Below are 25693 nucleotides of genomic sequence, written 5' to 3'. Positions count from 1 at the left end.
ATAACTGTGCACCAATTTCCATCACGACTTTGATCCATGCACACAGTAGGTCTACAAACATTTTGGACACCTTGGTAGATGGAACATCAGCAGAATTCAATCTCTTTATTTTAAATCTTATGCTCTTCATAGATGACACATCACTAATATAAAGTAAAATATTATAATGCACGTTCTATCAGTTGTTTGTCCCCATTCGCACAGTTCTACAGTATATACGGTAAAGTACGCTCCATATCAATATACTCAAAAGGAACGAACTCTGTCTAGATTACTACAGAAAGCAGCTCCACATTCACTTAAAATCTTTATTAGGGCCACATGTCCCAAATGATAAATTCAAGGTAAACAGTTCTTACACCCTTCTTAGAAGAGATGCATTGATGGTGCGTTATGATGCGTTATGGCACCTTTGCCAAGTTGGTATGACGCACAGGGCGCATTGGGGACGCCAAGACTAGCGCGCAGCCGAAAGCAGCCTTATAATTATAGTTTTATAAATATTATTATAGTTTTATAAATCAGATTGTTCCCTTGCTTTTACATGACCTTTTATTGTGGATCTATATTCCTGTTATAAAAGAACATTGGCCATAAAGCGCACCCTGAATCCTTACAGCGTCCTGGAGCAACCTGCCCCTCCCGCCTTACAATTACCTGGGAACTCTGTTAATATGCTTCGATCGGACAGTGTTTACTCTAACTCCCTCCATTCAAGGCTTGTGCGCTCCAAGAATAGCCGCTGCCTGAATAGTCGGTGTTTAAAACACCGGGCTGCTGGGAAGGAAGTGACATGCTACCTTCCACTCACTACACACACTTGGAGATTAGCGCGCAGGCAGCAGTAATCTGGTTTCAGGACCACGGCCAGAGACACCGTTTGACCATGAATCCTGTCGAAAGTTGCCTCCAGCGGGCTGTGAACCTTTCTGGACACCAAAGAGTGTAAAGAAGTTGTTGGACATTAAGGACTCGTAACAAAGTGGGACTGACAATGTTTGTTCGGTTAATCTTATATACAGGCAGTTGAGGCAACATAAATCGGTGGACAATCAGTGTCGCTCCTTACAGATTCCTCTGGACGGGACACTGCGGGTTAAGTCTGCTGATAGAGGCAAATTTAGTTGTTGTTTTTTTTAAATGTGTGAGTGAGAAACACTGAGGCGGAGGGTGCGGAGGAGAAAGCTGTGCGCTCAGTCGGGAGCGCGCAAAGACTGCACATTGGTCGGATCCTGGAGTCGTGAGGATGGAGATCCGGCCGGACAGGTTTAAGGCCGTGGCAGCCAAGACTCTCGGGAAAATATACGGGTATGTAACATCCCCATCTGGAGCATATTACAACCAGAAAATGTTGAAACGCAGAAATGGCTGCAAGCGTAATTGCCCTCTCATGTCAAAGAAAGTTTATGTACAATTTACTGGAGGGCAGTCGTTATAGTTGCTTAAACATAATTTTAATATCAGAATTTATCCACAATTATCTTTTTTTAAAAAAGCAAAATGTTTCTATTCAGTCGTCCAGGGGCCCGGATTAGTGTGGGGTTGGATGGCCTGGCACATCTGTCTCGCATAAAAAACTGGCATACATAATATATCACTTTTCATAGCATTGCAGTTATCCGATAGCTTTTAATAAAGTTGGAAATGTTTTCTCTGAGCGCACAAATGCTCTGAAATCTGAAATTTGGCTACCTGAGTCTCTCTTTCACATGCAGCTATGTGAATGTGAACTGTCCCACTCTACTTCTGGGGAACAAATAAACAGATTTAAGTTTCATTGGAGGCCCGAGCTGTTCTATCAATGTAAGATGAAGCGCTGGATCGATAGCTGGACTCATTTCTTCCAGGCTTTTCTGCAGCGTCGACACATTGTCAAATTACAGAGGCCTTGTCACAGTTTAATGTGGCTGCTGGAGGTGCAAGTCTAAGCAATCAGGCAATATGTTTGACTTTTCTACCACACACAAAGAATGTCTCTTAACGCAGTGTATTTATTCTTCCAAACTCACTGAGAGTTAAGTGTGTGTTTAGCATAAAACGGGCCTGTGAGGTCGCTCACAGGGGCCTGTTACTCTGTCACACCTGTTATTATGGGGCAGTAAGCTTAGGAAGACTTTCATCAACCCCCGCTCTAGTAAATGCTCCAGCTTTTTTCCAAATTAAGAAACAAGCTTTCTTATGTTGGATCAGCAGAGAAGCAAATTTGTAATGATGGAACATGGACCAGGGTCAACATGTCAGGAAATCTGTGAAACTTTTGACCCACAAGACACTTTTGCAAATACTTCTTGTGAGACTTCTTATGACATTTAAAGCTCCTATTGGTGACGAGCTGCAGAAAAACTACGCGACAAAACTTCCTCCGCTGAGAAATGGTGTGTGAGGTGGTCAGGACTCTGGCCAGTGAGGGATATCTGAGCGCAACAAGGTATTGATGGACTCCCTTTCTTTCTCTCGGGATTTGATGTAGCGTCTAAACACTTAAATCCTCTCCAGAAATAGCCTCTCCTTGTCCAAGCTGTCGGCCCACGTAAATCCCTGCAGGCCGTACACCTTGGCCATCTCTCTCTCTCTCTCTACCTCCCTAAGTAGCCCGATAGCTTGTCATCGCGTCCCTTCCCCCCCTCTCGGGGCTCCTCACAGCCCGGATTAGGCCACTCGACCTACGACAGAGACCCCGCAGCAGCCTATAAGCTTTCATTTCCGTGAAGCGCACGTGCACTCAGGTGCTCCCTCGGTGCCTCGCTGCCGTGCGTAACGCGCACCGGCCCGTTCCTCTCTGCACGCAACACCGCTTACCGGGCGCAAAGAGAGAAAAGACAGACAGACAGATAGCATTGACACAACTTTGACACAGTATTCTATCTTATATTATATTCTGTCTTGTTGCGATCAGTTCTATTGTAATATCTATTTTAAACTTGATTCTGCCATTTTTATTTAAATCAAGTGATCATACAAAGTATTGTGTACGAAGATGAACGACAGAAACATAAATTCATTGATGTAACACCAACTGACAGATGTTAATCATTCAGCCATTGAATATCACATACAATATTGTTCACATCTCTCGGTTTATTTGCATCTTTTGCCTGAATGAACTGCTTTCTTCTCATCTACGATATCAGAGACAGAACAACTGATTGACATGTGAGCAAAAATATTCAACTTCTTTTACTGAGTTTTGTTTGTCTCATCAGTGTTTCTCCAGCACAATATTCTTCTGACTCAGTTGACTGTACTGATGCTAATGAACTCCAAAATGTGCACAGTTAGTGTGGTTACAGTGCTTGTCACAGTTGATACTCTGGCATTTTGTGTTACTACACTGAGTTCACTAGGTCCTGCTTACTGGTGTCATGAAAAGCTTTTCATCCTTGCAAACAATTACACCAGTTATTTGACTCTCTCTTATCCCATCACTGTCTCCAAGCCTTTGACTCAACTCTGAACCGAGGTGTTGAACTGCCCTGACATTTGTCCTTGATGTATGAGTTAAAAGATTAACTTGGAGAGAAAGAGCGATACAGACATGAGTTAATCTTTCTAACATATAATCAAGATTTGACACTGAGAAGTTTTTCAATTGGGTTAAATTGCTTCACAGATGCACCCAGACCTTACCTCACGGTGTGTCGAGAGTGACAGGGAGAAGGTCAGGTAGCCTTTAAGGATTACAACGGATTTTCTTTAATTCAGGGTCAGTCATGAAAAGTCACTGCAGCAGATACGGTGTATGCTAGAAAAAAAAAAAGTAAGACATTTTGACCATTGTATTGAAATGAAAAAAAACTCCACATGGACATCCTCTGGACACTGGGAAATAAATTGGTGTTACAGAAGAAGGAGATGTCGTGAATTGTGTGCGAGACTATGCGTGAGTCGGGGGAGTTGACAGTAAAAGGCTTAGGTTAAAAGATGAAGAGGAGACAGGGAGAATGAAGAGAGAGGCCCACCCAGACAAAAATAGTCCAAGGGAGCCAGAGATATTAATAATTCAACATTGAGAATCATTAATACTTGATCAGTGTCGACGACTGTTAGAATCCCTGCTTACAGTAACTAATATATTTGCATAGCAGTTATTTCCCAGTCTGCTCACTGTTGGAGTTTTTATAGTAGCTGACTGCTCTGGACAGGTTTCTGGCAAGAACACACAGTCCATCTACAGTCTTTTTGTCACCCGATATGTTCGTATCAATGTTCACACATCAGCATCCACATAAGTACATCTTAGAAAACAGTGAGCTGCAATAATAGTTGTAAGAAGATTTTTCCTTAGTGGAATTCATTCTGAATGAGTGGTTAAGGTTGTACATACAGGCATAGGAAGAACAAAGTGATTAAGGCTTGTGTCACATGTAATATCTCCTTGGTCGTGACAGTGTAAACTATCTAAGAATGACACATCCTTGTTGCTTTAATTGTTTTTGGGCTAATATACTAATATAAACTAATAAAAACCCAGTGATGTACAATAGTTTACATCTCTGAACCCTCTTTACTTTCAACTATCTAATGAAGGCAAAACACCATGATATAAATCTTGAAAATCTAAAATCTTGAAGTAAATAAAGTAAGTAAATAAGTAATAACACAAACAAGATAAATGTTCAGATGTGTCATGAAATCTTGAATTTGGCAGGGAGGCTAATTTACTCAAAGTATGTGATTGTAGCAGCTAAGCTGTGCTCAGTGTATGCTGCAAAAAAAAATTCTATGACACAGTAAGTATCTTGTGGTGATGTGGTTTTCAAATTCTCTACCAAGTCTTCTAACAAGTCAGTGTGCAGTTTTGATATGTCTGTGAGGGGCTCACACCTTCAGCCCCCTGTCATGACAAGAAGTATAAAACAGTGAATCATGTATTAAAACATGATGAACCATTCAAACCAAAAAAAACTGCTCACCCAGCACATATGCTAAAAAAAGATACCTGTTACTTCCTACTTCTATGCATTTGGCATACGTTAACGTCATGAATTTCAACAATTCTAGACATGGCCATAAAACTGATTTTTGTGCATCACACCAAGTATATTATTTTTAAGCTTTTTTGGGGGGCATTTTTTTTTGCCTTTTTTGGACATTGGGCAGCGAAGAGGCAGACAGGAAACAGGGATAGAGAGATGTTGGGTATGACATGCAACAAAGGTCTCTGGCTGGAATCAAACCAATCAATGCAGTTATTTGGCCTACGCAATAACTATTTGGCTAATGGGGTTTTTTTTTCATAGTTTTACGGCAATTTTGTTTGAAATGGAGTCTTTCTTGCGTGTCAGGTGACCTGCAGTTTTGAATTTGGCAACTTCAACAAAATTGCCAAACTACACTGTCCATGGTAGGGTTAGGGTTAGACAACATCTATATCATTGTGTTTTTCATGGGGGAACTGATAACTGTTTGTCAGATTCAATATGTGGATCTGATGTAAATATTAGTACACAACAGTGTGACATACAATATACAGGGTATACTTGCTCTTCCAGGTAGATATTTCCATCCCAACCATGATGGATGTTCTCAATGGCCACTGTGGGAATACTGTTATTAATGAGGGGCTCTAGTGGCTCAGTGTAAGTGTAAGTGAACCATGTTACACTTACATATGGTTCATTTCTAGCTCAGGATCCCCATCCCACTTCATCTCCCTCTGTCCTGTACAACCAGCTGTCAAACCCCCATCCCCCAATCTGAGCTGTGTTCATGCACTGCACTGTTGGGTTTTGTATTTTGGCTAAAAACTGAAGGCCTGAGTTTACTTATTCTTATTGTCTTGCTTTCAACTTTTACATATAGGTGTGTAAATGTAAGTACGTGCAATAAATAAAGCTGTACTATAAAAGGTGGTCTGTGCTCCACAATCTGGACCTGCAGTGCTCAAGTCTGATCTGAGAACTCAGCATTGCACAAGTCATGTTTAATAGATGATCAACTGCATTTAGATACATATTTGATGCCTGTTAGACTGAAGGTTGGCAGAGGTCAGTGGTTTCTCAGCAAGCCATAGGAACATACTGTGTGTTAAAGACAAGATGAGAACAGCAGGTTTAACCTTTGTTGGAATGAGAAGAGGAGCATGGATGCGCCACAGTGAGACAAGTTCCTGTAAACACTGTTATCTTTTACTCAAACTGTATTGCTCCATGTCAGCCAGTTCTGTCAGGAGATGAATGCTGCAATACAAAAAAATCCCAATATAAAACCCCTTGAGTAGACAGGAAGTCAAGGTTATGTCATCGGGCAGGCAGTGGAGGCAGGTTGACAGTCGACTGTGCAGACTGTCTCTTGTTAAGGTGCTGAAAAAGTTACCAGTCAAGTTCACGGTGAGAAAGACTGTCTGAACATCTAGATCCATGCACTTTTATTAAGCTGAGCTGTCAGTCTAAGAGACATTCAGAACAGGATCTGTTTTCACTTTGGCAACCAGAGTTTGGAAACCCTGGGGCAGATCACTGACTGACTGACTTGTTTTTACAGGAAATCTACAGTATTAGAAAGCTAAAAGTGTACTGAACATGAAGTCCTTTCTTTCTGAGGGCTCAATAACTGTTATAGTTAACTATGAGCTATGAGAAACACTTTTTTTTTTAGTTGCTGTTTTGCTGACTTGAATTGAAAACAATACACATATATTTCTGAAATGTCAAATTTTGCATTGAAGAGCTGTTTGGTGTTTATTCTTAAAGGTTGTCTCTGTGACCAACCATCTGGCTATACAATATTACAAAGGGGTGTTTCAACTGACTGGTACCGCAGACGACCATGTCACACCATCACAAGTTGACAGGAGAGAAATTCAAGCTCTTAAAGGACCAATGAGAAAGATTTTGTGGCATCTAGTGGAACAAACTTGAGAGAAATGGAATATAATATTCATAAGTATGTTATAATTAGTGTATATATATATATAAGAATCGTGCTTTCGTTACCTTAGAATGAGCCCTTTATATCTACATATGGAGCGGGTCCCCTTCCACAAAGGCTGCAATGTTGCACCACTATGTTTCTAGAACTGACGAACCAAACACTGGCTCTAGAGAGGGCCTTTTGCGTTTTTTGCAAGTTCCGTGGCCACTGTAGGTTCTCCTACACGCTTGGAAGGGGAGGGTGAGGGGAGGGGTATTCATTTGGTTGCAATCTGCAACCTTACCGCTAGATGCCACTAAATCTTACACACTGGTCCTTTAAGAAAACAAATTCAATAGCACCTCTTTTAAAAATAGTGTATGTTTATTTTTGGTACGTGAGCAACCAAATGACTGACTGGGATCTAAACAGTATTACATTTTCATTCTTTCACCTTTGGGTTTTCCATTCCCTTCTTCACAGAGCTCTTGAGAAGAAGCAGGAAAATGGTGAGACCATCGAGCTGTCGGCGGAGGGCCGGCCGGAGCTTGTGGAGGAGAAGGAGATGCCCGTGGTTGACTGTACGTGCTTCGGTCTGCCCAGGCGCTACATCATCGCCATCCTCTCTGGCATTGGCTTCTGCATCTCCTTCGGCATCCGATGTAACCTTGGCGTGGCCATCGTCAGCATGGTCAACAGCCACACCATCTACAGAGACAATAAGGAGGTCATAGTGGTGAGTGGAGGTGGATGAGGTGGCAACGGTGGTCCAAATTTGTGGTACCTTTACTTCAGTGAAAGGTCTTTTCCTGTTTCGAAGCAAGGTCTATAAAAAAAATTGTTTTTCCATGTTTGCAGTTGTCAAATCTTTACTATGTTAGCAATCTTTGGTGATAGTAGAAATGAAAAAGGCCCCTCCAAACAATGGATTAGGTCATCATGATGTCAGTCAGTGATCAGAGTTATAGGTTTAACAAAGCAAAGTGATGAGTATATGTGCAGATTGATAATTTCATTCAGTCACTTGTTTCTCTGTGTGTCCCAACAGAAAGCTCAGTTTGACTGGGATCCAGAGACAGTGGGAATGATCCACGGGTCTTTCTTCTGGGGATACATCGTAACCCAAATCCCCGGAGGGTTCATCTGTCAAAAGTTTGCAGCAAACAGGTTCGCTCCTCCCCAACTTATTGTACGCTAGTTTTAATTACAGCTTCTTTTATACACACTGATGTCTCTTCCTGTTTCTATTCTTTCCTCTTCCAGAGTGTTTGGCTTTGCTATAGTGGCCACGTCTTGCCTGAATATGCTCATCCCCTCAGCAGCACGGATGCATTTTGGTTGTGTTATCATTGTCAGGATTTTTCAAGGGCTTGTGGAGGTAAGTGACTCTTTTCTATGGCTTCTTCTAAAATGCAAGAAATGGGCAATAAGGGAGATTTCTATTTACATGTTAAGTCTTTTTTCATGGTGTAATTTCCTCCCTTAATCCTTCAGGGGGTTTCATACCCAGCATGTCATGGTATTTGGGCAAAATGGGCGCCACCTCTTGAAAGAAGTCGCCTGGCCACAACAGCCTTTTGTGGTGAGCCTATTATAACCGTCCACTCTGTCTTTAAATAATAGATGTTTGTTGTCACTTAAAGAGACATTTTGCTGCTTGCTTAATAATCCCACAACTTTTTTGTCTTTCATAGGCTCATATGCTGGTGCTGTGATTGCCATGCCTTTAGCTGGAATCCTAGTCCAGTACTCAGGATGGTCATCTGTCTTCTACGTCTACGGTAAATGACCTTTGACCTTATGGCTGGTGGTATACAAAATCAAATATGAAGCATTTACACTGGATTTCCAAACCATTCAAACTGAACTTTGGAAAACTGCACATTGTCTTATAGTGAATACATGTGATTGTTCTCTTAATAAATGGTATTGAGTTTGTTTAATCAATTGTAGATACATCAGAATACTGATTTCAATACTTGTGTGACAACACTCATCACTATACTCAACATACAGTGACATACTAGATACTGAGACACACCTAAACTAAAAGGACAAAAAGAACGTAAAAGGCCACAACCATAAACATACAGGAAAAAAAAAACACTAGTTGAAACACCTGTTAAGCATGAATTTAACATTTAATCTCAGTCTGTACTGAGGCAGCAGGTACAGAGTGTAGCAAGGTGTCTCCTTTGCTCTTTTTGACCTCATAGGTTTGACACTTACATTGTTTTTTCTTTTCTCTGCCTGTTCACCAGGAACTTTTGGAGTGATGTGGTACTGCTTTTGGATCCTGGTGTCTTATGAAAGTCCAGCAGCCCACCCCACCATCACTGACGAGGAGAGGAAATATATTGAGGAAAGCATTGGCGAGTCGGCCCAGCACACAGTAACGGTTAGTACTTACAAAAGACTTCCGCTGGTACAATATGATTCAGACACAGTGTCACACCACATCGGCTCAAGTTAACAGCGCCAATGTTGAAAATTTATACTGCCCTGTCATTTACACTTCCTTCAAAAGAATGTGAAAAGTTTGCACTATCACAGTGTAGATACTTGTTTTGTTTATGCAAAATGTTAAGATAAGGATAAGATCACAAGTGGATTTGGACAAAGATTGTTAAAATGGTAAACAAGCAAAGCACATTAAGAGCAAGTAAGAAGTTAGCCTGGGTGTCAATCTTTGTCATGAGTCACAAAACAAAAGCGCCAAATATAGATTTTGAAACTCCATATCAGTGGTAACCTCTACTCATTCATGTCCACATTCATGCATTCATGCAATCATGCATTCAAGCAAAACTAATTTATTTACTCCACCCAATAATTCCCTCTTACTGATCAAAATGTCCTGGTTTCTGATGCTTTTTTTGTTTTAAAATGACTTAAGAAAGGTAAATAAACAACTGCACATTTATGTTTGAGAAAACAGTCAGAGGTTTTAAAAGTTCATCACTAAATCGCTGAGATCTGTGTTACAGAAATTCAACACACCATGGAGGGCCTTCTTTACATCCATGCCTGTGTACGCCATCATCGTGGCTAACTTCTGCAGAAGCTGGACTTTCTACTTGCTTCTCATCAGCCAGCCTGCATACTTTGAAGAAGTGTTTGGGTTCGAGATTAGCAAGGTAACTGAATGTGGGCTGTGGGTTGTGGGTTATGAGGGGTGTAATCATGCTGCTGCAGGTGTCACAGAAACAGAAAGACAGCTTCCCAAGTTTATTGCTACAACCATCGTTCATACACAAAGGTCTCAAATCTGTTGCATAAAATACTTTTTGTCTCTGTCTCATCTAGGTTGGCATAGTTTCTGCACTTCCCCACCTTGTCATGACAATTATTGTGCCCATCGGTGGTCAGCTTGCCGACTATCTGCGCTCCAACCATATAATGACCACCACTAATGTCAGGAAACTTATGAACTGTGGAGGTAAGAAAGAACCTGGCATGGAAGGAAGGCAAAATTAGAATTACAGAAAGGAAACATGTAGATGTAGATAACTTCCTGTGCCTATAACAGCAGGGCTTGTTCTTCCCGGGGTCAAGACTGTTGTCAGATTAGTCTGATATTTAATAGGGGTTTTCAGCCTTTTCTTGATATGATTCGGGGTTTTTTTGGTAAGTAGCAAATTTGTTCTAGAAGGCTCAGTCAGGTGAACCTGAAAAACTACGCAGTATCTTACTTGCTAATCATGGACTTTATTACAGTATTTAGTCAGCTGTGGTGAGAAAACATTTGCTGCACGAGGCAGATGATGACTCACTGTAAAACAAAAGCACTGTTGGCTTTTTTTGAACTACAGAGAGAAATCAATAGCAGAGTGAAATGGAGAAGCATGCAGTGTACATATCTATTTCTGGGAAGCTGAGTCAGTAAAGAGGAAACTTTAGGCCACTGCTTAGTTGACAGCATTTTATGAAAAGAAAGGAACGAAAGGCATGAACTTCAAATGACTATCAGTTGATTTAGATTTGCATCTTGCATTAAGATCTAAATAGATAAACACATTTAAGATCATTCTCTGTTTGCTTTTTCACCTTTTTGTGTGTCAGGGTTTGGGATGGAGGCAACCCTACTGCTGGTGGTGGGCTTCTCGCACACAAAAGGTGTTGCCATTACATTCCTGGTCCTGGCTGTGGGTTTCTCTGGCTTTGCAATTTCAGGTGAAACCATAAGTTTGGTATAACTATTATTTTATTCTTTAATCCCCTTTAACTTGTTCCTTTTGGCCACAAATATTAATGCAGAATGTGTAAGGCTTGTGGATATGTAACTATTTCCTAAGATTTGTGTGCTGATATTATTTTTATCCTTCATAAGGTTTCAATGTCAACCACCTGGACATTGCACCACGCTATGCTAGTATCCTGATGGGTATCTCCAACGGTGTGGGCACTTTGTCTGGGATGGTTTGCCCGCTTATAGTTGGTGCTATGACAAAGCATAAGGTGAGAACTGATGCTGTTATGTGCTTGTGTGTGAAGTCATTATAAACTGTCTTTAAAATGTGATAAGACTGACACTGACACATCTATTTGCAGTATGTAAGGAAAAACAAATTTTGTTGGCATTTTGTGTATTTTTGTTATTGATGTGTCATTTCCTGGAAAAAGACTCTTTTTAATGTTACCATTTTGCATGTGCAGTAATCTTGCAGGGACACTTTTAACATGTAAGGGGCACATATATCCATTTTGGACTTAAGAGTAGCTTAGTAGACAAGAAGTCAACACATGCAGCCACCAGACATGTTGAATCATAAGTAAGGTGTTTGAGCCTCAAGTGTTATTGACCAGAGTAAAAGTATCCAGTTTTTAAGCACATGTACAAACCTCTCTTTGATTGATTTCATTTAGTGTGTGCATATCTTCATAAACTTTAGAATACCTTGATGCAAATAAATAAAACACTTATTTTTCTCATGCTTTTAACCTCTCTTCCTCTTTGATAGACGCGGGAGGAGTGGCAGGGTGTGTTTCTAATCGCGTCGCTTGTTCATTATGGAGGTGTTATATTCTATGGTGTGTATGTTCCGCTCTTAATTTTCTGGTTCAACTTATTCTGTCTTAAACACATCATTAAAATGTTCATGTATGCTTCAATCCACGTGTTGCACGTGTTGCATGTGTATGCAAGCAAACTGAAAATCAGCAAAAACAATATAAAGTTTTGTAGACTTGTTTTTAGCTCTGTCATAAGTCTGAATAAAATGCAGAAACTTGATATTGTGTTGTCCCTGTGCTGCAGGCCTCTTTGCATCTGGAGAAAAGCAGGCCTGGGCCGAGCCGGAGCAGCTGAGCGACGAGAAATGTGGCATCCTGGATGAGGATGAGCTTGCAAACGAGACAGAGGAGCTGTATCGCACGAGTGGTGGGGGAGGCTATGGAGCCACGAACCAGGGAGCAGATCCCAACGGAGGCGGAGGCATGGGAGGAGGTTGGGTCTCGGACTGGGACAAAACTGAGGAGTATGTGCAACCGGCTGGAACCAATAACTACCTTTATGGAGGAGAGGAGGACCGGGAGTTAACATAAAAAATGCAGATCCTCTGCATGTCGCCTTTAGTGAGGCAGAAACAGTATATCACAGTGTGGAGTTTCACCGGATGGCACGAGGAACTCTAAAATGGAAGTGTGGATTTAAAATCGAAAGGGGGAAGGAACCATTTTCAGCAAGTCTGACTGTATTATCATAACTGAACTGCATTAAAAGAGACTGCACAGTGGAGGTGAAGAGATTAGTAAATCTAAAATGTCTGTTTGTGCGTGATTGCAATTGTGTACCGTGTGTGACAGACAATCTAAGTAAGAGTGTTTTAGGACTCATCAGCCTCTCTGCAATCTCTGTTGGAGAAGGGCTGTGTTTAGGCCTGGTGTGGCTTTCTTTAATGTTTATTCATTGTAATAATTGTAGACATTTCTATGTTAACAGACAGGATTTGGATTTCATTTTGTATGCCTCTCATTTATATGAAAATCATTCAAGATTACAAATCTTCAGCCACACATTTGTCACAAGCAGTCTCTGTTGTTGGGTGATGACCTATTGAGTTTGCCCAATTTATTTTAAAGAAGGATGTAGTGTGTCCACAACCTGCGGAGCATCAACAGGAAATCACTAAAATTGAAACTACAAGGTTTTCACAGTGTAATGAAAGCTTGTTTCTTAATAACAATGTTTTGTTTTGTCCTTAATGTGAACACTTTTAAGAAAAAGTATGTTACTTGTGCCAATACAGCAAAAATATTTTGCTCTGTAGTATTGGTTTGCTCATCCACTGAGATATTAATTGAACACCTGCAAATATTATTTAAACAGCTTTCTGTGAAGTCTAAATAGCCCATTCTGACATCTTTAGATGCAGCATTTTGATTTCCTCGTGCAAAAGTATTTATATACTAGGCCTCTAAACTGTCTGCCTGCTCACATCCTGGGGAATAAAAATGCCTAACAAAGGAATACAAGGTGAATAACAATCCCTTGTCAAATTAGCTTCTTAGTTTAAAGCCACTATGAGGTCTCTTTCAACATGTTTTCTTCGAAATACACCATCTGAATATTCTATATGCTCTACATGTAATATATGCTTCATTAATATTATTATATTATGTTACTGCTGTGTTCAGGCAATTCATGTTCTAAGTGTTAACATATTCTATTTCAGGAAAAGCACTTTGCTGTCATCACACAACCTAAAATAAAAGCCCAACGTGTCTCAGTGTCTGCACCCTGTCACAGTGACAAACCACAAAACATTAAAGAAAATGCTGAGCCGTGGCTGTTGTGGTGCCAGTAACTAAGCAAACATCAGACTAAAATAAAAAAACATGTGAATCAAATGAGGCCATCAGTCCCGCAGAGCACACCGCACAGATCTCAGCAATTCTTGTTTAAAGTTGGAACTACATTATCGTTCGCTTTATTTTATAGTGCAGCAAGCTGAAGATATGTAAAACGATCAATACATTTTAAAAGACCAATTAAAAAATAAAAAGCTGATAATGGACAACAAGCGCTGTACATAGGCAAATTGGTTTATTTCTGTTAGGAGATGTTATAATGTATCTAGCTTATCCCAAAATAAAGATTTAAGATTTAAAAAACATCCCTGTTAGGTCATGGGATAGTATCACTTTGACTGATACCGTTTGAGTTGATTACATAGATAGGTTAAATATTAAATGTTAGGGTTTTTACTGTTTTTGTCATTTTTGTTTCTTTTTCAAACTGATCTACAGTTTCTGTTGCTTTTCTCTCACTGTTAAATGTTTGTTCTGGATTGAAAACTAAAACTGTATATGTACAAATCATTTACATGTGGAAAATATTATTGTATAATAAAACCTAGAGGTGATAATTCCTGTACAGTCATACTATTACTCCTATTTTTTTAATGTTTTGTGTTAGGTTGTGCATAAGCTATCTTACTATAAATAGATGTTTACAGTTGGGTGTTTACATTTTTTATCTTTTTTTTCCTTTACAGCACCTGTTTTCTTTTGTTCCAGACACAATGCCTCTGCTTCATGCATGATTCAGACACTAGTAACCTAGATTTTTGGATACAGTGGTTTCATGTTACCCATAATGCTGTACTCCTCCCCAGACAGCATATTGATCACTGAGTTGAAGTATAAGAGCTTGGAAATGAAGAAGAAAAATAGATTTTGATGGCATCAGAGCAAGGGACTCACCAGTTTTCCTCAGCCAGTAAGAAGCACTGAGGCTCAGGGATTCATCCTCACTGTCCTGCTCTGGTCTCTAAAATCAATGAGATTATCCTGCATCCATCTGCCAGTGAGATAGAGACAGAGAGAGAGTGAGGAGGAGGAAGATATTCATCGCCGAAGCTTAATAATACTGCAGTACTGCTTTCCTTGCAATTTGTTTGTACTTTTGCATGCATGCCATTATGTTAAAGATGTGCAGAGGCAAAGGACCCAAAAAGATAAATAGCAGAAGACATAAAGAGGAAGGGGGAAGTGTAGCAGTTGTGGGATTAGTACAAACAGTCACAGGCCAACATTAACTTTCTATAATAAATCTAATGGTATAAGGCGTCTTTTGTGACCACATTTGTATATAACTTTTTATAAATGCTGCAATGAAAATGTATCCTCTGGACATTTTAATATTACTTATTAAATTCTGCAGTCATTCTAGACATATTGTTCATGTTACAGCATAAATATACTGTATCTTTGAATAGTGCAGGAATAGAGTGGGAACTGAGTTTCATCATTCGGGGTTTCAGTGGGGTGTTTTTTTGCATCTAAAGTAAAAGCTGTTCCCGGGGTGTTTGATCACTACTGAAAATAGTAGAATTAAATATTGTTTTAGCTCAAAAATGGAGAGTAAGGATATAGAATATTATAATGACTAATCTGATATCAGTATCAGAGTTTATAAACACTATTATACTAGTACTGGCCTTTAAAAGCCCATAAAACACTTTGCTGTCACCTTTTAACCTAAAACCCAGTTTATTTTGTTTCCTCACTTATTGAGAAGTATATACTGGTCCTTCATAGTGTTATTCAGACCAACATTAGTGTTTTATCATTTATATATTCAACTGTAAAGGACTCAATTTAACCTTCAAAGTTGCTGTTGATGACAAGCCAATGATGAAGAGCTGCAAGAATTCATCAGATATGCTTGACTTGGTCAATGTTAATAAATATCTCATTAACTAATACAGTAATACCTGATTGAAGACCACCTGTTACTTTTTTGCAACATTTGTTGAATGACTTTTTAGAAGATAAACACAATTAACACGTTTAACTTTAGCCACATTAGCTTGTCGTTTCTTCTTACCTGAAACATATTCTCTTAGAAAAGTGAAACTTATGCTTTGAACATAACTTACTCCAATAAAGCATAAATCCCACCTATGTGTAGCTTGTCCAAATATGTTTCTCTCTGAGGCTACTCAGTATTCTCTCTTCTGATCTTCAGTCACTAACAGATTCTATCTTCGTTAGCCGTTGGACGGTAACGTTAGCTAAGTTTAGGGTCGCCATTTTCTAACATCAAATTCCGTGACACTATTAAGTCTGGGCCATTTTTTGTCCCTTTCTGCGGTTAACACATCAACGCTGGCTCTCCTCTTGTTAGAAATGTCTTCTCTCTGTTCATAACTGCTCGGTTTAAAATACAGACGCCTTTGAACAGTGTGATGTGGAGTCGTGGACTGAGAGGTGAGTTGAAGGCCATGGCTAAAAAACCCGCTGGCCCGCAAACTAGGCTGCAAACCAGGCTACAAACTAGTACCAAATTACCCTGAGCCTAGCCTTATTCTGTGCATAGTCTTTGTACGTAATTGGAGGTTGCTGATTTTTCCTTTCTTCCAAGGACAAGTGTGTAGGATTTAGTGGCATCTAGCGGTGACGTTGCAGATTGCAACCATTTCAATAACTGCCCCCTCCCAAAAGCGTGTAGCAGAACCTACGGTGGCCGCCAAACTCGCGAAACACGCGAAAAGCTCTCTCTAGAGCTAGTGTTTGGTTTGTCCCTTCTGAGCTACTGTAGAAAAATGGCGGCGCAACATGGCGGGCTCCGTGGAAGAGGACCACATAGATGTATAATAAGAGCTCTTATAATACATCCATGGAGGACCACGAAGAGGACCCACACCTTATGTGGATATAAAGGCTCATTCTGAGGAAACGAAAACATAATGATTCTTATCCTCAGGTGAATATACACTAATTAAAGCATACGTATGAATATTATATTCCACTTCTGCCAATATTTATGCCAATTAATCCCCCTAAATCTTACCCTCAAATCTGCCCTTCACAATTTCAAGAAAAATATTGTCATGTAACGTCACAGGTGCATAGGGAGGGGTCATATTTAAAAACTTCTAACTAGTAAAAGGCCATTTTCTGAACTGTGTGTTTAGCTTTCAAAACTCTAAACCAGTGCAAACAAAGGCAGTGAACATTGCTTGCATGCTGATGATTATTAATTACCCTCAATGTTATTTTTTAAATTATGTCTCATTTCAAAGTTTCAAAGGAGAGAAAGTATCTCATCAAGCCAACAATATAATGTTCAAAGAGGGACCAGTACTGTTTATGGAAGAGAAGTGATGGGTATGTTTCTGTTCATGACAAACAATATGCCCCGCAAGTTGAACTATGCTTTCCTGCTCTAGTGTCTGAATAGATCTTGACATAACCGAACACTAGCTGAGTTTGACTTAGAAGCTCCACTCACATTGGTTGTTGTCTTGACTTCACACCACCTTTCTGAAGGTTGTCATAAAATCAAATGCAGCAACTTGTTTGATATTTATTTTCTCCTCAAAACATTAAGAGAGATTACACCTGGGTTTATGTAATAAATAATTATCCTCAAACTTCAAAGTCAAAATTGTTTGAATATAGAAATGCATCTATTCTGCATATGATAAATGTGTTTTAACATATAGTACATTTTGTGATTAAGTGATGACATTAATACAAACACAGAAAATTAGTTAAAACAAAATAGCTTTATTTCAGCAGACAAATCAAAAGAGGCATCTGCCTCTGTCAAGTATTATATTTGATTTTTGATATTGATATATCATATTTGCGCTGCAAATTAAGCAATATGTCTACAAGTTGATATCTTACTATCAGCATAAATGCTGGAATACAAAGTGCTTCTACATACAAATGCAAAAATAGAATCTATGCAATGTTACAACATTTCATTTGTGAACCATAATAAAACATTATAAAAAAAATGATGTTAAGGCAAATACATTTTAAAACACACAAATCAAATCATGAGATTTTTCACCTTCTGTGCAGAATTATATTATACAGCTCGGCAAGCGGAATTCACAAAGAGACATAAGCAAATGTTATTTTTGCTTTAAAAAAGTTAATTTGCTCATCCTTTTTTCATCACTGAAAGCAAAGTTTAATAGTTTGATCAAGCACTCAAATCTACTTTACACATTTAGAAAAAGACTTCAAAAAAGCAGTAAAGTCATTGTCAAGAAAAACTCAATCTGAATATTTAGTTTGAATGTGTTGAATGAATACTGTAAATGTGTAATGCTGTTAGTGGAAGTATGTATGATGAGTATCATTGTTGGAAAAAAATTAGTTGACAGCATTGATGGTGAAACAATTAGTTTGTCCTTATACAGGTGTCAAGTACAAATAAAAATCATATTGTTCAGTTCAAAGATTCATAGTCACTCTGCAGTTAATTCACTTTTTTTCAAAGCTAAGCAATCGCAACACCATTTAAATTCATTGCAGTATGTACAACAGTAAGTGAATGCGTCACCTTTCAAACACACTTAAGTTTGGACATCAGTAAATGAATGCCTTCCCATTCATACTTGTTGTTTGTTCTGTGCAGATTCTTACTGTCTTCAGTTTGTTAGTGCATTCAGTTTGTAATCACATTATGATTGTATCTGTAAGTTTTGTTGGTCTTTTAATAATGTTTTAACGTGGAAGTAATGCCATGTGTATCATGGCTTAGCTGACAGTTGTACTGATATGTAATGGAGGCATAATATTTTCCAGTTTAACAATAAACTTTTTTTAATATAAAATGACATCAGTGCACTGAAACAGTAAACTTCACCGGGAATTTAATAATTATAAATTACTATAAATAAAAAACAACAACAAAAAAAAGCACATGTATATATTAAACTTGAATGAAGAAAAAGCATCAAATTACATAAAATGCTGCCTATATAACTTTAAAAAAATATCAGACAACTTATACGCCGATACCGATATATCTGTGATCGGTAAATATCGGCTGATAATATCAGCTGACTGATATATCAATCATGCTCTAATATTGTTAAGTGGATTGCTTTTTATTACCCTCAGTTTTGGTTAGGTCAAAACTTTTCTCCCTTTTAATTACATGACTAATGTCACAACCTTACTCAAAGCCTCCATTTAGCTTTGTTATTTAAAATACGTTATACAAATCCCATTTGTTACAGTCTGACACAGATTTTCTTCTAGATCTGTATTTGTGAAATTGTCAATCAAAGTTAATTACATTTCTCATGGAGCACTAACATGAAGCAGTTTTGTCTAATCATAGAATTTGAACTTCAGGATTGAGACCAAGACATCACTTAACTTTTGCTGGTTTGCTGGAAATATCATTTTTCTTAAACATTTAAGCTTTTGAGACCCATCTGTCTCAGTTTTTTTTGCTCCTATGCCTTCATCTTCTTCTTTTCCCTCACTATCTCATCATCTCTATCTTTGCCCTTCGTTCCTATTGTTCTTGTTCTCCCTCTCCTCCAGCAGCCCCTGCTCCCAGAGTCTGGTACTCATCCCCTTTCATTCCCTCTTTCTTCAGTGCTTCATACCCCCCTCCTCCTGCTCCTTCCTCCATCTTCAAAATGTCGTATTCCCCCTCTTTCATTCCCTCTTTCTTCAGTGCTTCATACCCCCCTCCTCCTGCTCCCCCCTCCATCCCCAAAGTGTGGTACTCCCCCTCTTTCATTCCCTCTTTCTTCAGTGCTTCATACCCCCCTCCTCCTGCTCCCCCTTCCATCCCCAAAGTGTGGTATACCCCATCTTTCATTTCCTCTTTCTTCAGTCCTTCATATTCACCTTCTTTCTTTCTGCCCTGTGTTTCTGTTTGAAGGGTGTCGTACTCGCGCTCCTTACCGCCTACCGTCTGCAGCTGCTCGTATTTGTCACCACCTTCATCTCGTGACCTCAGCGGCATATCCTCGTAAATTGGTCCTAAAAGAAATAGAGGTAATATGTGATGCAATGTGTAAAAAGTGGCCTTCAGTGTGCACACAAAAAAAGTGGAAACAAGTAGTTACTCACCTGTGTCACCTCTCTTCTTAAGGCGTTTATAACAAATTACAGCCACTATTAGTATCAGGCCCATGACAATGGCCACAATCACACCTGTTAGGATGGAGCTCCCAGGCTGATCTGAAACTGAGACAACCCATACATAATATATCAGGACCCTGTGAAATACCCCAGGTCATATTAAATAAATTCCCATTAGCATCATTTGTTGGTATAAAAGAGGTCTGGCAATTAGCACTTTTGATATATGGATTTTTAAAGCAAAAGGTGACAACTAACAGATTTCTATCAGATCAATAATCTGTGTCGCATTAGTTAAAAAACATGCTTAAAGGGCTACTCTAGAGATTTAGTATTGCCCTTCCAGAAAGTTGGGGGGCTCAAAAGAGTGGAATAAAAATGTAGCAAAAAATGCAGCAGATGCAGAGATGTCCTGACTTTTACTCCCTAGTGTGGGTGAAGATCTAAAAAAACTGGATCCTACAATTCTCATAATGCAACTCGAAATAACACATCATCAGGGTTATTTTTTCAGAATGTGAAAGCTCCCTCTAGAGTCACAGAAGACATTATACAGTACTACTCATGACGAGTTCACTGATCTCGATGTGTAAAATCGGTAGAGTGTCCTATTGATATGTCACGGGGAAACAATGTCAAAGTCCATTTGCAAGAACCAAAGCAGGAACTCACAAGAGTGGGTGTTACTGAGGAAAGACCTCATCGTGGTCATAACAGCTCTACATGCATAGGTACCGCTCTCCTTTGGCTTCATGGAGGATTTTGTGGTTTCCATCAATTCCCATGTCTGATCATCCTGTTTGTAATAATGATAGGAGTATTCCCCTTCGCAACGTGGACAAGAACATGACAAGCCATTGGTTACAGAGAGAACCGCCTTGATAGGAGATCCTGAAATAGGACAAATGAAGAGACAGACTTTAAAACATGTCATCTGGAGAAAAAAAAACATGTGTAAGGCATACAGCATCACAAGGAGACTTGATTCAATAAAATGAAAGTCATCGCTCAGCCTTCTTGAAGGCATACCCGAATTCTGGAGAGTGTTGGTGGGGTGTGCATACCTTGTACAAACACATCTTGCATATCAGAGACTTTTTCGTGTGGGGTCTTGGTGGTCTGGGCTACGTGTTTGAAGGTGGCATCACACTTATATCTTCCCGCTGCAGATTCTGTCACATTAGCGATTTTGTAGGTAGGCATCTCACTTTCTGCAAGTTCACTATTTTCTTTGTAGAAAGCAGCGCGCCTAATTTGATCTGTGCCCCAGACAAGGCACCTCAGAGTCAGACTCTCCCCAAGTACAGCAGGCTGGGGATACATTTCCAGCGATATGTCCTTCTCTGGAAGAGGTACATGCAGATGGGGTTAGTTTTTACCTTTTACAATTTATATAATCATAAAAGTGACATTTGTGAGGCTAAGATACAGTGGAGTTATAACTCTTATTCAGTGGTTGATTCTAATTAGTGCATTCAGTGATACATGTGGAAATAAATACAATAGAGCCTTAAATTAATCGCAGGCCTACCTGTAGTCCTAATAAGTTGTTGGTTACTCCTGAGTTCTTGACCTTTATCAGTACACCAGAAAATGGTCTCAGGCACAGTCAGTCTACTGGGTTGAAAGACTATGCTCGAATTGTTTTCTTTGTTTAACTTCAACTTAATCCAGCTTTTCTTCTGTCCCCTAACGATCCAGCACTTCCATCCTTCCAGACCTTTGTCATAGTCAAGCTGCAGCAGAACTGAACTGTTATGACGCATCACTGGTTGGCCTGTCTTGATGGTGAGCGAGGCCCTGGGATTGTATTCTGAACAGTAAACCAAGAGGGAGCATACAAGGGGAAGTAAGAGGACAGATTATCAAGAGGAAAATCATTTTCAAATAAAGAAGTGTAAATTATATCTATGGATAGTATCCCTCCCTTTAAATCTTTGGGATTAAATAGTTAAGTTTGTGTGGTACATTTACCCAGGACTGGGATCTTGAGAGACCCGCTCTTTTTCCCATTACTCTCACAATGATAAGAGTCCCCGGTAGATGCAACTATTATCTTCCATGTTTTGTTTGTCTGCAGCGGGTTTACTTTGTTGTTCAAGAACCATTTCACTGTGCTCGCACTTGTTCCATCACAGGTCAAATACAGGAAATCCCCAAAAAAGATCTGCTTGAGTTCAGGTGAAACAGTAACTAAGGAGGGAGAGGGACAAAGGAAGAGAATAGATACAGTAAAGTATTTGTGTAGGTATTCTGACACTTGACAGTTAGTGTCATTTCTGAAGTACAAGACACTACAAAGGGCTGATGTACGTGGTTATTGCTGCTACCTATTGACATAACACACCCATGAGAAGTGATAGAGGGGAAACATGTCAGTGCTGACACATTCTGCAGATGTGTGAACTCTGTGGTTACCTTGCAGCTCGTTCTGACATCTTGCCAGGTGCAGGAGCGCTGTAACAAAATTCAATAAGAGCATTATTTTTAAATATAAACTAATTCTTTCACCACCTAACACAGCATTTTACATCAGACTCTCACTTAAAGTAGGGCATGTCGGACATAAAGTCACACAAATAAATAGTCATTTACTAGATCTGCTTCACTCATTTCGTCAAGGTGACCTCAGACTTGTGACTCAAACAGTGTGATCACCACTGTCATATCTTTAGCATTGAATTTTCAGCTAATTTAAGTTTCTATAAGTGGTGCTCTCTCTTATTTTGTCTCTTCGCTGCTCATGGACGTTACAGAATGGAGTGGTGGTGGTGAAGGATGGGTTAACTTTTTACTGTATTGACAGGATAATTACATCATCTTACATTGATTTTTTTCCAAAGTGACCTGCAAGTCAATAACAGAAGCATATCTACTGTATGTTGCTGGCCTTTTGTAAGCCGTAAAGAAAACGTAAGATCTGATCCGCTTCTACCTCCTCTCTCATCTTTCCAGTCTTTTGATATTAAAACATTCTTCCCCCTTGTTATTTTCCTTCATTTCTATTGTTTATACAGCATATAAATATAATAAATATAATATCTTAATCTTATAAATGTCAGTTCAGGATGACAGGAGACTCTATGTATTGTTACAGTGTATAAAAGACAACTAACATTAGTTTGTATGTACTGTAAATACATGTTATCTAGCTGTAGCTTTACTCAAACCATTGATTGCTCTGCAGATGTAAAGTCTGACATGTGATGCAGTTGCACCTACATCAGATTTGTAGTATTTGGGTTATCGCATGAGGAATGGATCAGTCTCCTAATAGCACAAAATATTCCGTATGTTTTACATAGTCATTAAAAAAATCTATCAAGTTTGTATTATACTCCACATCTTTTTTTTTGTTCTTGTTGTTTTTGATGCGTGCGGCTGTAAAATTCTTTTGTTGCTTTCTGTGTGTGTGTGTTTGTGTGTGTCTGTGCACAGTATGTTTCCAAAATGTAATAGTTCAGTGCATAGTACATTTTGTTTTACATTTTACTTTATAATGTAGTAAATTCTAATTAATACAAGGACACATGTGATTAAAAGGAACAGAAATTATAGTTTGGATATTATACTCAGTATATCTGTGATAGTGAATATAATACTGATGCAATGCATGTTTTTTTATGTTAAAATTTTAAATTTACCTGGATAAGACAAGTAAACTATAGGTGTCGTGTAAGCCTCCAGGGAATCAATGTCAATCTACTTTCCACAGATTCGTGAAAACATTCGGCGTAATGTACAAAAGTTTTTATTGGTGATGATTTTGTGTAGCCGATATGTCCCTCCACATACAAATAACTGCAGAAGAATTATAAATTAATCACATTTAAAAATATTAAATTACAGAGTGCTAAATGATGATGATGATGATGATGATGATGATGATGATTATTATTATTATTACACAATTCATCAAGTAATCATCAACAAAATGTCAACTTTAATTTGCTTGTTTTGTTCTGCTTACTGCCCAAAACCAGCAAAAACGTACATAAAATCTCAATTTGTTTGTAAAATTACACCTTATAGAGCTGGAGAGGCATTTGTAATACTTTTTAAAAATATTATTATTATTATTATTATTATTAAATTAGAGAAATGTTTATGTATTATCTCACATTTAAATCAAAATATGCTATTATTATTCTTTTGTTTGAACCTTTATCTGTCTTGTCCTATTGTAGTTTTGCTGAGCAGAAATCTCTCTTTACCGACATCTTGCTCCACTTTCACACTAATGGCCACTGACAGACCAGGCTACCATTGAGGTTCAAGTGCTTTACCAAAGGGCACCTCAGTGATTTTTATGCAGGCAAAACCTTCATGTGTTTAGTAAATTTTAAATGCAATCCACACTTCAGCTGAATGTAAGAAAATAGCAGTGTTGGAAATAGAAGATCCACAGATTGCAGAATTCAAGCTGAGAAGCATGACACAACTGTAATAATGAGAAGGAAAACAATAACAATCACAAAATGACCTATAACCCCAGCAGTCCAGGTTCATGATTTATAGAGACCTTCTTACCTGCCAGAAGCAGTAGATGTTTTCCTCCACTCATCGTCCTGCCAGAGTTACACAGACCAGAGACACATCAAAATAGCTGAAATGCTGAGAAGTGACCACACTGTTGCTGTCTGTCTTGGGTATTCTGATACTGTTGAGGAAGTTGCTATTGAGGGGTGGAGGGGGCGGGTGGCCGGGGGGCGGGTGGCCGGGTGTGGGGTGGGGGGTGGGGAGGGTTACTTCCCATTTGTGTTTTTTATTTTAACATTTATCCTTCATGTTCTCATATAGTTACAAAAGTTACAAAATTTTCAGTGATCTAGAGTAACACGTTTAAAATTGTAACAGAGAATGGGAAGATGACTGACCAACTAGGGAACTGAAAATGCAGTATGCAATCCTGAGGAAACTTGGTCAAAACTCATTATAAAACTTTTTATTTTCACATAGCCACACTATGGTTCATGTCACGCACACAGCAGCAGCTGTGGCGCAGACATTGTAGCCACACACACACAACATGCAGTCTCGCACACAACGCAAAGACACTACAGCCACACACACACATCATCGTTGATATGGAAGTAGCATGAGTGAAGAAGACACAAAGCTTGCAATTTGTAATACCTTAAAGTCCAAACCCCCCAAATCTGTCAAGAAAATTGCAATTGGTGCATCATTAATATTAATATGATTTCACAGCTTTGTCATTTTTGTTTAATGTAACGTTAGACCTTTTTTATTTGTACCTCAGTTCTTTGACTGTGCCAGAGTGGAGCACTGGAGCCCATCTTGGAACTCGACTCAGACTCAACCTTAATGACTCAGACTTGGACTTGGATTCGGGTAATGGGGACTCGACTACAGCACTGCTGGTAGGACAACTCTAGAGCTTGCATAAGAGGCACAGAAGACCACAGAACAAGAAGCAGAAGTAAGAGAAGTAGTCATGGCCCAGCAAGTGTCCAACAATTGCGTTGGAAAGGATCATACATTTGATCAATCATGTCTGAGTGAAATTGTAAACAAGACAAAAGGTATGTTTTTCTCTAAAACTATGGTACAACCTCCTAACGCTGATATTCTCATCAAAAGTGAAAGGATTGACATAGTCACTGATTTTAAATATCTTGGTGTGACATTGGATCCAAATTTGAACTGTGAGAAACAGTTCAAACCATAAAATACAACTCAGCAAATTTTAGACATATTAGAAACTGTCTCTCTTTGGACACAGTAAAGATATTTATGCAGCTATGATTTTTTCCCGTACGTCTTATTGCATCACATGTTTGGGGCAGGCTGGAGAAACAGCCATAAAACCTCTTGAGTCCTTATACAAACAAACTCTAAAAACTGGAGAAATACAATCTACTGAGCTTTGACAATTTTAGATTATTTTCAAATTTGTGCCTAGTTTATAAAATTTTAAATGGTTTGGCCCCTCCTCCACTGTGTGACTTTGTGTATACTCGTTCAGTAA

The 25693-nt window shown here is 39.0% G+C and overlaps 2 protein-coding genes and 2 long non-coding RNA genes across 6 annotated transcripts; 1 reads left to right on the top strand and 3 right to left on the bottom strand.

Moving 5' to 3' along the window:
• The first annotated feature begins 264 nt into the window (after positions 1-264).
• On the top strand, positions 265-14227 carry LOC137172086 (vesicular glutamate transporter 1-like). Its single transcript, XM_067576346.1, has 13 exons — positions 265-1308; positions 7336-7588; positions 7901-8019; positions 8116-8230; positions 8347-8434; positions 8547-8633; positions 9114-9250; positions 9840-9989; positions 10159-10291; positions 10915-11025; positions 11183-11310; positions 11814-11883; positions 12110-14227. The coding sequence occupies exons 1-13, from the start codon at positions 1247-1249 to the stop codon at positions 12394-12396; spliced, it is 1740 nt and encodes a 579-aa protein (XP_067432447.1). The 5' UTR covers positions 265-1246; the 3' UTR covers positions 12397-14227.
• Positions 3059-7407, bottom strand: LOC137172088 (uncharacterized). Its single transcript, XR_010924882.1, has 3 exons — positions 7307-7407; positions 3628-3742; positions 3059-3510 (listed from the first exon to the last, which is right to left on the bottom strand). It is a non-coding gene; the product is annotated as an uncharacterized lncRNA (long non-coding RNA).
• LOC137172087 (uncharacterized) lies at positions 7431-16327 on the bottom strand. Of its 2 annotated transcripts, XR_010924880.1 has the most exons (4): positions 15683-16327; positions 14557-14653; positions 9082-9188; positions 7471-7560 (listed from the first exon to the last, which is right to left on the bottom strand). It is a non-coding gene; the product is annotated as an uncharacterized lncRNA (long non-coding RNA). The 2 variants fall into 2 exon arrangements; XR_010924881.1 differs by lacking the exon at positions 9082-9188 and having other exon boundaries at positions 7431-7560; positions 15683-16324.
• Positions 16328-17347: 1020 nt separating this feature from the next.
• On the bottom strand, positions 17348-24363 carry LOC137172052 (uncharacterized). Of its 2 annotated transcripts, none has more exons than XM_067576310.1 (8): positions 24232-24363; positions 22120-22158; positions 21676-21894; positions 21233-21514; positions 20766-21044; positions 20374-20592; positions 19690-19806; positions 17348-19599 (listed from the first exon to the last, which is right to left on the bottom strand). In XM_067576310.1, exons 1-8 carry the CDS (start codon positions 24263-24265, stop codon positions 19124-19126), a joined length of 1665 nt encoding a protein of 554 aa, XP_067432411.1. In that variant the 5' UTR covers positions 24266-24363; the 3' UTR covers positions 17348-19123. The 2 variants fall into 2 exon arrangements, with proteins under 2 accessions (XP_067432411.1, XP_067432412.1); XM_067576311.1 differs by having other exon boundaries at positions 19690-19800.
• Positions 24364-25693: the final 1330 nt, after the last annotated feature.

This window comes from Thunnus thynnus, chromosome 20, assembly GCF_963924715.1.
Source record: "Thunnus thynnus chromosome 20, fThuThy2.1, whole genome shotgun sequence".
Lineage (NCBI taxonomy): Eukaryota > Metazoa > Chordata > Actinopteri > Scombriformes > Scombridae > Thunnus > Thunnus thynnus.
Note: the sequence above shows the minus strand (reverse complement) of the source record. Positions and strands in the feature narration are given on the sequence as shown.